Below are 12,841 nucleotides of genomic sequence, written 5' to 3'. Positions count from 1 at the left end.
ATTATTTTGCCTTTTTTGTTTGTTTACCAGTTTTTTAAAACACATAATCTTTATGATCCCTTATGTCTCATAGACCTTATGATCTTGAAAAGGCGTTTCATATAAATAAATTTGTTTCTTTCTTTCCTTCTCCTCCACTACGACGGGGCTTTCATAATACGATGTATAAAAACAGACAGCAAATGATTGGTTGATGTTGAGGCAAATTTTACATTTAGAGGAGACTCTCATATAAGCCTGCAGCAAAGACAGTAGACATTCACTGCGGTCTTTCATTAGGAGCTCACGCAACCTATGCGCAATGAAGTCTTAAAAATGTATATGATTCACTATCCCGTTCAAGTGTCCCTGGGTGTTCTCCAACCTTCTGTTGTTCCTCCTCCGTGATCTCCAGGCTGCTTGAATGCGACGTGCTGCCCATGTCTTGAAATAAGGAGATTCATACCTGTCAAAAACGTGTGCCTTTTATGCTTGCCCCAAACATGGTTATGCTTGCCCCAAACATGACTCTGTGATGCACATGGGATCAAATGTCCATGCTTTGCAGCAGTTGACCTCTAACTGATAAGTGGGTTAGATAGGCTTTTTAGCAGTTATGCATGTGGTTTAGAATCTAGGATTACAGCCTTTACCCTAAAATCCACCTTTGAGGCATTTCTCATCTACATACATTCTCGCCATTCAAGCCTAACGATAGTTGGCATCTTATATCATTTAAACTCAATCAGATCCATGAGATGTCTACAGATTTTTCCAGAGGAGGGGGTTTGCATAGGATTGCATGTATCTGCATAGCCTATGTTTGTGTGTGTGTGTGTGTGTGTGTGTGTGTGTGTGTGCATGCGTGCGCGCGTGTGTGTACAATGGGAATATATGTAGGGAGATCTCATAAAGGGCTAAGTTTCAAGAAGAGTTTTAAAAAGGGCTAAGCTCCCTACATACAAAGGGAATGTATGTAGGGAGATCTCATAAAGGGCTAAGCTTCAAGAAGAGTTTAAAAAAGCCTCAAAAAGCAGACCATGAGGAAACCAGATGGATAGAGGCACAATGGGCGAGCAGGGATGGGAAACACAAGCCGACAACACGCTATCTGCATAAACAATCAGCCCAGATATGGTATCTTGAGCCAGTAACACACGTTGAAAGTGGATGCGGGATTGCAGATCCTAAGCTTTATAACAGTTTATAGTACGGGTAGAGTCTTCAAGCCAAGATGACTATGGGTTAGTTTGACATTGTGATACTTCATAACAAAAAAGTACCAAAAAAACAAACAAAACAGCACCTGCATGTATAAAACCCATTGCAAGCTGCTGCAAAAAGCAAACGTAGAGAGGGAATCTGTGAATATACACACCTGATTGCACCTTGAACTGTTGGGTTCCTCATGTGATGACTATAATGGTTGACCACAAAATCCAGAGCCTCTGCTTCTAGAGAGAACGCCTCAACATTCGTCAGGCACTCGACAGACCTAGTTGAAAAAACTCTCTGCTTCAAACTGTCCCCTGCACCTGCACAAGAATAAAAACACATGCATACTGTGCCTAGTCGGAAAGGAGGGCATAAGTGCAGCCCCACATGCATTGCAAAAGATGCATCTTCAAAGAATTGATCATGTGTACCAGGTGGTATGGCAGCACGCTTGAGGCACGATGTCAACAACTCCTCTCCACAGAAGCTTCCTCCATCAAGTTTAATTGTGCTACCATCATCCCCGATACTTATTAAATTTCCTCGCACGATGAAAAGCATTTGATCCACAGGATATCGAGGCCTCATGATTACACTTTTTTCAATGTAGACTTTCTGATGCAAACGCTCAAGGATGGCATCAAGAACATCTTCTTCCATGACTTGAAAGATGCGAACCTACAAGAGAGACTTTCTCAAAGAAAATACATTCTCATATGAACACTGTGGGTTACTTTGCAATGTCATTCTTTGATGAGGAAGAGGAAGGGAGGCAGGCAGGCATTACCACATGAGCAGCATGCGCATTGCGGAGTCAGAATAGGTAAACTGAAATTAATGTTTTTAAGCATAACCATCGTGTAACTAAAGTATGATGATCAGCAATCATGTTTCAAATGCACAATGGACTTCATGACTTTGAGCTTGACTGGGGGCTGCACCCAAAGGCCATGCACAAAGGGAAAAATGGGTGGCACGCATGATGAAGCTGGGCTAGAGCCTAGTGCACGTGGGTCAGGCAAGGACAGAGCGTGGCACTGAAGCAGAGACAGACGTTTAGGTGCAGCTCAGCCGGGGTGTGGGGATTTCAGCTCCTTCAGGCATTCTTTGGCTCCAAAGAAAGAATTCTCCTCGTAGCATATCCAAAAAATGATTTGTGTACACTCGATGAACTTGTGATTTGACATGCACTGGAGAAACATAATGCTGTTCATGTAACTAATAAAAGCAGTATGAAGATATGCTACAACTGACCAGACCATTAGCCTGCCTACTGATCTCAAGATTCATTCGTAGTAAACATTTATATAGACTGAGCAAGATCTAGCCTGCCTCTTTAACAAGTACCCTTGCCTGATCTTGTATGGCTCCTAGTAAGCCCACTTGAGTAGTAGTGCACATGAAATTGCATATATATCAAGGAAACCATTAACAAGAGATGCTCTAAATCTACAGCATTGCTTCTAGTTTTCTACTCCAACTTTGATAAAATCTTCAAAGTTACATCCCCTACAAGATGATAAAATAGAAGAAAAAACTGCCTCATGAGACCTAGATCCCCTTGGGCAGCCGGACAGCCGAGGTGTCTGACACCCCTTTTGTGAACGCTTCCGACAATGAGACGATTTCTTTTCATCAGTAAGTCAAGCCCTCAGCCAGTTTACAAGGCATCCAGTGCATCCTGAACCCAGCGTGAGAGATACTGCTAACACAGCATCTATCCTGAAGTCTAAAATGTCACAGTTGTGAACTGCCCCCCGTTGCTTCCCTACTTTATGTGACTGTTGCAACAACACAAGTGTTTCGGCAATTTAAAACAGAGTATTATCTCAAAACTTAGCGGAGGTGGCGGGTAGATAGCGAGCATAAATGCAGCAGATTACCTTTCTGAGATACTCCAAGGCTAATTTGCGCCTGATCTCTTTGTGCAGATCTTCAGGCAAACCTTCAAGTAGTTCATCTTCATCCACACCCCTTGTAGCTACCCATTTGTATCGTTCTGCCTGTCGTACCCTCCTGCACGAGTAGCCTTTTAATCTAGACACGATTGTAGCTGAAATCTACCTTCAAGGATCAAATGGAAGCCATACCTCCTGAGGTCAGGGGAAAGGTTACGTCGTTTCATCCATATTTCCACATCGCGCCTTTGTAATTGCATGTCCATTTGCCTGCAAATGCAGCCTTCAAGATCAAACAAGCCACAATTTGTAATCAAGAATTCATGTGTGCACCTTCTTGATGCTATCTGATGGTTATAAGGTCAAATATTTATAGAATTTTATTCAAGAAAATAAATGCGTGCTTTGCTCAGTTTTTTGAGTTTAGCAGAAAAGAGAATTAAGAGAAAAAAAGGTGAGCATCCCCATCCTAGCCTACCTCATCACTCATCATTTGTCACATTGTATTTCTATGCTCTACTCCTTCTTGTGGTTCACAATTTTCAGTTGGTGATATAAAAACTAAAAGATATATTGCATACATGTGTGGCATCATGGTTACAAGCAACACCTCGAATGTTGAAATGGCACCAAAAAGGGGGAGAAAACTGCTCTGATACCAAGAAATTTTAGGGGTTATCTTTTGCTTCAGTCATATGAGCTGCCGTGGGCACTTTCTTCACTTCTGGATGACTCACCTTCATATGGCCCTGCAGGCCACAAACCCGCCATCTTGAAAAGTCCGAAGACCCTAGAGGGTTTTTTCCTCTTTCTTCGGATTGGAATCACACGAAGAGCACACCCCCCCACCCTCAAACCCCCGGGGCCCCCGCGCGGGTGTTCGGACAACTAGTCGTCTACAGTTTTTTCCCGTGCCTACCCGTTGATGGAGCTAGCACGTTTGAGGACACAGTAGCTCCCATCCACATCTGTGTCGTGTTATACCACTCCATGCCGTCCACCCCAGAGAGTGGAGCAATGATCTTCTCCCTCCCCTTAAGTTTAGCATAGGGGATGGACTGGAGCATGGAGTCAGTGTCCACCACTATACAAGGGCAGGCCATAGAGCTGTCACATCACCTGTACGACCTGTGTATCACTGATGTGCAGACGGAGCTAGCATGTTTGAGGACACGGTAGCTCCCATCCACATCTGTGTCGTGTTATACCACTCCATGCCGTCCACCCCAAAGAGTGGCGATGATCTTCTCCCTCCCCTTAAGTTTAGCATAGGGGATGGACTGGAGCATGGAGTCAGTGTCCCACCGCTATACAAGGGCAGGCCATAGAGCTTTCACATCACCTGTACAACCTGTGTATCACTGATGAATCAACCAGCAGACGGAGCTGGCCGGCGGCTTTCGCCTCCACTCCGGATCTTGCGCAGCCGGGGGGGCAACGGGAGTTCTAGAGAGGTAGTGGGCGGGAGGAGGGGGTTTTTGGTACAGCCGGGGAAGGGGAAGCTGGAGGGGGGAGAGTTTGAGCAGATGACTAGGAGGGGGTGGAGGCAGGGGGGGTGTGGAGGAGTGATGGGGGGAGAAGGGTTCGCCTGCAGAGGGGGGGAGGAGATGGCTGTGAGGCCGTGACCTCTGCAGGCTCTGGAGGGTCAGCGATCCCCATGGGAGGCGGGAAACCTGGAGGGGCATCCCGACGAGGTCTACAGAGAGGGCGGCCCTGGAAAAAGAAAAATCTGATGCAATACTCCTCACCTTATTTGGCTCAGTCTAAATCTCGCCCTATGAGTCCTGCAAGTATCTCACACCTACTATGGGTAGGTACTAGGCCCATGTGTTGAGAAGATATGTTTGTTGCATCTGCCACCCATCTGTGTCCAAAAGGCCTCATTAGCATGAACGAAATCTCAACCTGCGTATCCATGGCTATCTACAGCTCTGCTCTGACTGTAGACAATAGATCTGGGATGCAAGCAGATTGTGGATGCTTCTCATCAAGCACAACAATCCTACACCGCTCGATAGCTCTCCTTGTCTAGGGCTTCATGTTTATTGGCCAAAGAAACACTTTGATAATATTGGTTGGTCCTCTCCAAGGCCGAAGCAACTTTCTATCGAAGGTCAAGATCAACATATGACCTCCAAATCTCTCTGACCTCATGTGAAATCTTTGCATCCAAATAGAGAGGATCGGGGATACGGACACAAGGGGATGCCATCTGAGTGCCCAACTCCCAAAGAAAAAAAACAACCCCACAATGATCTGACTTGGTGGTGCCAATCATGATGGCAATGGTGCCTCCCCTATCCAGGCCCCAATCATCCACATAAAGCCTATCCAATCGTGCCAAGATACATCCCTCCCTGCTTCTGCCATTATGCCAAGAGTAAGATAAAGAGTTAGGTCTCCTCTGGAAGTCATCCTTTGTCCGACAATCCCTGCCATAGAAGGAGAGTGTGAATCTTTCACATAAGGCTCTCTACAAGGGGTGTGTTCTACCCTCACAGCCACCCTTTTTGTCAGAGGGCTGCTCAACCATGTTGAAATCCCCTCCAACTATCCAATGATTTGTCTCGGGGAGGAGGTTTTTGATGGTGTCCCAAAATGCCACCAGCATAAATATGCAAGATGCCCAATTTCCGATCCTCATGCATGACCATAATCCATTGCACCCTAGCAGGTATGATAACACTATATCCACTCACATGAGGTATAAATGACACTGCAACAGAAATGAATACACCACCTTTGGTCCCATCTGCCCAGGACCAATAGGTGTATCCAATTTGTGCTCCTAAAACAAGAGCACACCCATAGTTCCACCTATAGCAGCAGGATGGAGCTGGTCCTTCACCAGGCGCTTCCTACTGCACATGAGAAGACCTCCGAGGCCATGCACATTCCATGAGACAATCCTCATGGTAAAGATGTGGTTTAGCTAGTGTATGTGAATAACTCTCATGATGTTGAAGGAGGGGGGAGTCACTCTGCACAATCTTTGCATACATGCACAATATATTAGCGCCTTGCAAGGTAGAGTGATCACATACATCATGTTGCACATCCTGTAAAGCCTCGTGAGAGGGCGACATGTCCTGGTGTGCATCTTCATGATCCCCCGTGCCATGTACATCCTGCGTACCGTCCAACCCCAACAGTGAGGACTCAACAAAGTCATCTGGCTTGACGCATCATCCTTCTGCGAAGATGACTCAATAGCTTCATCACTTTGAGCCAATACATCATCATTCTCCGGTACATTGTGTGGATGATGCATGAGCTTGTCCTAGCATTCTCACCACGAGGGCGGCCATCAGAGACAACTCACCATTCCTGGCAAAACACTAGCCAAGACAGAGCCTTAGTGAAATCCCTAGCAAAGTGCCCCTGCTCATGACAAACCCGGCATTGCTCAGGCCTACATGCAATCTACATACGTTGCTTCAATTGACCATTAGGTCCCAAAAAGTAGCACGACCTCCTCACTGTCACAAGCAAGCACCATGATCCTAGGAACAACATCCGGCGAGGCAGCGACCACTTGGGTAGCAGAAGTCAGCAAGGCAAGGATAGGGGGAACCTGTAGGACCAACCCAAAAGCTGACCCAATGGCCTCAGAATCGGCCAATACATGTGTGGAAGACCTGGAAAAATGAGTGTAAGAGGAAAGCGGTTCCAATCTTCTTCAACAGGTTCGAAATAGTTGGAGTATGGTAGGAAAAACATCTTTATCGGGTCCAATGGAATGGGCTACTTTTCAGCACCTCTAAGGTTGCTTCTTCAGCATCGAAGTCCACTTGGAAGAAACCTCTCCGAAGCAACCTCACATCTTTGAATGATGATGATTTCTGAATTTTGGTTGAAAGAAGATAAGTTGAATAAAGCCACAATGAGGATGAATGGGAAGAATCCCAGTGATGATGTCAGTAATTAGAAGACGATTATGACTTCAGCAAATCACTATGAGATTAGTGGATTGTGCTGAACTAGCAACTAGAGGAAATTAGAACTAGTCATAATTGAAAATTTTGAACATGCAGGCAATTGAACATTTGAAATTAAAATAAAAAAACTAATAACATGTAAGAGTTAGTTTTAAATACACATGTTCAATTAGAAGAGATTGCTTGTTCTCGTCGTCGCTTGTCCTCTTCGTTGTATCCCAAAGTCTTTGTGAATCCTAACTTATTGTAGCCTTTTGGAAGATTTCATTGTTGCATCCTGTTAGACTTGTTAAACTCTTCAAATGATTCCATTTGTTGGTTTTGATGACTCAACCCCTAGTGACATAGGTGACTGATTGCTGCTGTTTGACCTTTGACCCAGTGGATCTAATTAAGGAATGACAAATTGAGAACTTGCATAACTGAAATTTTCGTGGCAAATGTTCAGATAGAATTTCCGGTCTGATGGACCATTATTGTGTTAAGGATATGAATGTTCTGTATGTTCTGAATGAATTGTTCTCTGATAATGAGTTCTGTATGTTCTTCTTGTAAAAGAGATATTTATCCCAGGATTCTGTGTGGGTTGACCAGACTATGAGGAACCCCAGAATCACTTGGATCTTAAGGTGGAAGAGTTATCCTCCAGCTGCGAGATAAGGACATCTCGCGTTTTTTAAGTGGGGTAGGATATAAGATTCCTCCCTCCAGCTTTTGACATGTAAAGGTGTAAGAACCTCCCCTTCTGTTCTTGTAATTATTCCCCTCTCTGAAATAGAAGAAAGATCTTGTTTTACCCTGTTTTGGCCTAGAGAGAGAAAATATCTAGAGAGAGATAATCCAAAATTGAGATATCTTTGGATATAAAAATCCTCCTAGTGTCTAAAATGGATTCCCCTAAAACAGAAGTTCAAAATGAACTTTTCAATGTGAATTAGGAATTAATTGAAAATGGTATAAGCGACCTTAGTCTAAGGGTCTATATTTTCAGAAATTTTTGGATTATGGTCCAATTAAGGTTCCAATGGACAAATTTGATTAATTCAAATAATGGGATGGGATAAATCCAAAAGAATTAAAAAAAATACCAAAAAATGAGTAAATGCTCACATAAGATGAAAAGTTGACTGAGTACAAGGTTTATTAGTTTAAAATCATGCGATATTACTAAAAAAATAAGATATTTTGGAATAATGATGCATTTTTCATACCTTGGTAAGGAGAGGAAGACTCTTGGGGTAGGCGCCTATTTCACATGTGTGGAAGGGTTTTTAATTCAAAAAAATTGTGATATTTTTATCTATCCTCTCTCCTGGATTAAATCAAATCAAAAAGGGAGTCAAACTGGTCCAAATCTTGTCCAAACTGAACTTGAAAAATTCTAGAACCTAGTTGGACTTAGTTAGTGACCTCCCTCACCTATAAATAGACCCTCAGTCATTTGTAAAAAAATATGGGAGCTATATCATGCCAGTATTATATTAAAATAATCATTATTTTCTATTATCCTTTAAATTTTTCTCTCTTGGAAGCTTGGAGCTCTCTCTCTCTACAACAACTCTTGGAGTTACTCTTCTCCTCTTGGTGGACCAATTGATTGGTCGGAGGCTTCACTGCTAATAGAGAATCGAGCCAAACTTGGAGATAAAATCAAATTTTTATGGTTTTTTCTAATTTATCTCAATGACTTTCTTCTTCTCAACCTCTCTCAAGCTTGAGAAGCTTTCTAAATAATTGTTTTAATTCAAATCAAGCTTTTCCTTAAAGTCTTAATGCTTAATTAAGAGAAAGTTAATCTTTATGCTTATTTGTAATGCTTTCTTTAAGTAAATCTCTCTCTCTAAAAGAATAGCCATCTTTATGGCTAAATCTCTTGAAAAAGGATGCTTCTCAATGATAGTCTCTTAGTTCAAAGCTAAACTCTAGGCTTGATAAGCTAGAGATTAAGAAAATGATATTTTTATGATTTTGTGTTAACAAAATAATGGTTAATTCTTTTAGATTATTTATAAGTAGTTAAAAACTACTTGGATTGATTCTAAATGAGAAATAGATTACCCTATCAATTTGAAAAAAGAGAAATAATGGAATTAGCTTAATCTAGTGGAATAATTATAATTAAGTTTATGATTATGATTTAAATTCATAGTTTGAATTTAAGCATAAAAGAGGAACTACTATCATATTTTCATTATAAGCTTTTATTCTTTAGAAAAATTTGAGAATTATCAGTAACAGCAGCAGCAAAGCTATGATAAAATTTTTAGAAAATAATATATATCTTATTTTTATGCATAATGCTAAAAGAGAACTTCCTACCATATTCTAGGATCGTACATCCTATGCAAAAAGAATGATTTTCATCATATTCATGAGAAATAAATTTTCATAATTATGCATAATTAATTGATTATGAGAAAAGAGTAAATTTTGATAAAGTTATTTTTATGCAAAAAGAGGAATTCCCATGATATTGAGATCCAAGTAATTAAATGGTAAAAGAGAAATTTTTGGCATAATTCAAAAGTGAAATTTTGAGCATTACTAATTTTATTGGGAATATGAGTAGAATTGATTTTTGTAAATCCCATGAATCTTTTACTTTCAAAAAAAATATTGAATATATTTCACTTGAGAAATTTGAAAAAGAATATGAAAATATCCATCGAGAAAAAGTACCTTTAACTAGGCTAAGCAATTGGCAGAAACTTAGAAAAGTCCTATCGGTATCAAAAGTAGAAAACGATACTAAAAGTGGACGTGATAAGATGTGATGTGGAGCTGAATGAATGTGGAGCTGAATGAATGTGATGGGATGTAAATGAATGTGATATGATTAGATGAGATGTAATAAGATGTGAATGTGATGTGAGTGGATGTGGATGTGAATGTGATGAGATGTGATGATATGTGAATGGGTGTGATGTGACGTAAATGGATGAGAATGAGATGTGAAGTGATAGATGTGCATGTGAATGAATGGATGGATGTGGATAGATGTGAATGTGAATGAATGGATGGATGTGGATGAATGTGATGAGATGTAAATGAATGTAATGAGATATGGATAGATGTGGATGGAATGAATGAGATGTGATGTGAATAGATGTGGATGGAATGAATGTGATGTGATATGGATGGAATGAATGTGATGTGATATGGATAGATGTGGATGGAATGTATATGATGTGATGTGGATGCAATGAATGTAATAGATATGAATGGATGTGATGAGATGTGAGTGGATGTGACGAGATGTGAATGTGATGTGATGATATCTGAATGGATGTGATGTGATGTGAATGGATATGATGTGGATCTGGGTTGATGTAAATGGATGTGAATATGATATGATGAGATGTAAATGGATGTGAATATGATGTGATGAGATGTGAATGGATAAGCTATAATGTGAATGGATAAGCTGTAATGTGGATGGATGTGATGTGATGAGATGTGGATCTGAATGAATATAAATGGATGTGAAGTAATGTGAATGGATGGATGAGATGTAAGATGGATGAATGGGATGTGATATGGATCTAGGTAGATGTGAATGGATAAGATGTGATGTAAATAGATGTGATGTGGATCGGGGTAGATGTGAATGGATGAGATGTGATGAGGATGGATGTGTCGTGATGTGATGAGGATCTGAATAGATGTAAATGGATGTGATGAGATGTGATGTGGATGAATGTGATGTGATGTGGATAGATGTGATGAGATGTAATATGATATGTGATTGGATGAGAATGGATGAAGGATGATGCGAATAGATGTGACTGGATGTGGAATAAGCAATGTGAATTGATATCGAAGAATGTGGAATAACGAGAAATTATGTGGAACAATGTGAAAAGATAAGAGTTCGTTAGAAACTGTATTTATGAAACCTGTTTTTAAATGACTGCTTTATGTCAAGAATGCTGGGGAAGCATTTTGACCATCTTGTGAATGAGGTTGTGAAGACCTAAGTGATAAAGTTGCAACAGCTGACGGAGAGTCAATGGAGGACGTCTCGCATAGCAAGGTCGGCCGAGGTCTTGACCAACCTCGGTTCGATTTAAACGGTGAGCTTCCGGTACGGTGGATGAGAAACCAAGGAAGCGGCCTATGAGTGAAGCGCTAGGTGACCTGCGAAGGAGCCTAGAGGGTACTGACCATACGGTGCTCGGGCTCTAGGTTGCTGAAGATACCCACGCGTGCGTCGGGGAAGAAAAATGGAACAAGGTGTTGAGTTGTTTTCTGAACTCGGGCATGGACCTAGTTGATTGGCCTTGCTGGTCCTTAACGGATGAGTCCATGACTCTTTTATATGGATCTGTTGGTTGATCTTGCTGTTCTTCAACGGAAAGTCCATCTGGATTTTTCTTATGTGATTATATTTCCAGGTACTATGAGCTAAAAACTATTGAAAAGGCCCCTGAGTGAGCAGGTGGTGAGCGTTTTGATTGCCAACGAGGCCATAGGTACGCTGGGGAAGAAATGAATGTAATACTTGATTATATTTCCAGATACTATGAGCTAGGAACTATCGAAAAGGTCCCTGAGTGAGCAGGTGGTGAGCGTTCTAGTGCCAATGATGCCATAAGTACACCGATAAAGGAATGATTGGAAATTAGAATTCAAGCTAGATATTTTGGAGGATTATGATCAGTGATACTATGATTTCATTAAAAGATTGTTTTAAAGACAACTGAATCTATGAAAAAGGAATTTCATATTGGGTGTGTAAGTGGTGTGACTATCTTGAACTTTGCTTGAAGCGCCGGCTAGGGGGCCTGGGAACTCTTTTCCCTGATACCCGCGGCAAAACATAACCAAATTTCAAAATGGATCTTATCATTACAATGGTTGGGCGGTTGGCTAACCCATGGGATTAAATGGGGTTAGGCTAGACTGATGGATTCCTAAAATGAGACTCAATTCTGTTAAGTTACGATAGTTGAAGTAAATCCCGGATAACCCTTGTTCTATGGAAAAGAATCAACGGCTGTGCCTCTTGATGAGGAAAAAAGCGTTGGTCTCTATGATTCAAATGCAAGTCTCTTCCCTTGATCTGACCATGTGACTTATAGGTTCGGTCGGATCAATTTGGTTAGTTAAGACTCTTGACTACGAAAGAACAAAATATCCTGGAGAAATCGCCTGTCTGCTAGGCGAGGGAAGTTTTTCCGGGTTCGGTTTTAGAAGAACCGAGGGATTAGTCTCTTGTCCAGATATCCGTGGACGAGGCCCCGATTGGGAGACTTTGCCCTGCGCAAGAAGTGCTACTTCCGCTGCTAACACCCTAGATTTCGTTGCTCGGAGGGGGCAGGGATCTTTCAATGCCCACGTAAGAGACTCCTCTCCATGTACTTAATCAAGTAGGAAGGACAAGGAGTTCATGGGTCTGTAGAGGAGATCATCCCTAGATATATAGTAAGATAGACTTAAGTAATGTCGCTAAAAAAAGCATAAGAAATAGCTTTTAAACTTATCCAATTGTAGATCTAGATCTTTATTTTTAAAAGTTTTCATAGTAAATCATGTATTTTTGTAAGATTTAACCCGTTGAATGCACTCAAATAGCATTTTCCCTTTGATTTGAGTGGTTGGATGACTATATTTGGACATTAGATGTGAGAGTTATGGTAATTTTAAAAAGTTGTCCCAAGTACTTTACTTGGGCTTGCCTTCTTTTACGAGCTATCCCAATTGGGCTTTCTTTCTTTCACACCAAGTTATCCTAGTTCATGTACATGCAGAGGAGATCTTGCTATCTTAGGGACTCCTCCTTAAGTACTTTCCCTAAGGGGGAAGTACAGA

The 12,841-nt window shown here is 41.3% G+C and overlaps 1 protein-coding gene across 8 annotated transcripts in view; it reads right to left on the bottom strand.

Annotated features, from left to right (window-relative positions):
* LOC147630244 (putative cyclic nucleotide-gated ion channel 20, chloroplastic) overlaps positions 1–12,841 on the bottom strand; it is a 141,649-nt gene continuing 128,808 nt past the window's right edge. For 5 of the 8 annotated variants that reach the window (XM_086810082.1, XM_086810081.1, XM_086810085.1 and 2 more), the window contains 5 exons: positions 3,285–3,362; positions 3,078–3,210; positions 1,626–1,872; positions 1,358–1,514; positions 1–445 (listed from right to left, as the gene is read on the bottom strand). In XM_086810082.1, the coding sequence (XP_086666208.1) occupies positions 310–445; positions 1,358–1,514; positions 1,626–1,872; positions 3,078–3,210; positions 3,285–3,362 (751 nt within the window). In that variant the 3' untranslated portion in view covers positions 1–309. Of the gene's footprint in view, positions 446–1,357; positions 1,515–1,625; positions 2,976–3,077; positions 3,211–3,284; positions 3,363–12,841 lie in introns of all 8 variants that reach the window. The other 3 variants (XM_086810084.1, XR_015267624.1, XM_086810083.1) reach the window with 3 other exon arrangements.

The sequence above is a fragment of the Cibotium barometz genome, chromosome 16 (genome assembly GCF_041138505.1).
Source record: "Cibotium barometz isolate CiBa-2024 chromosome 16, ASM4113850v1, whole genome shotgun sequence".
Taxonomy (NCBI): Eukaryota; Viridiplantae; Streptophyta; class Polypodiopsida; order Cyatheales; family Cibotiaceae; genus Cibotium; species Cibotium barometz.
The sequence above is the reverse complement of the archived record's forward strand: the minus strand, read 5'-3'. Positions and strand labels throughout refer to the sequence as shown.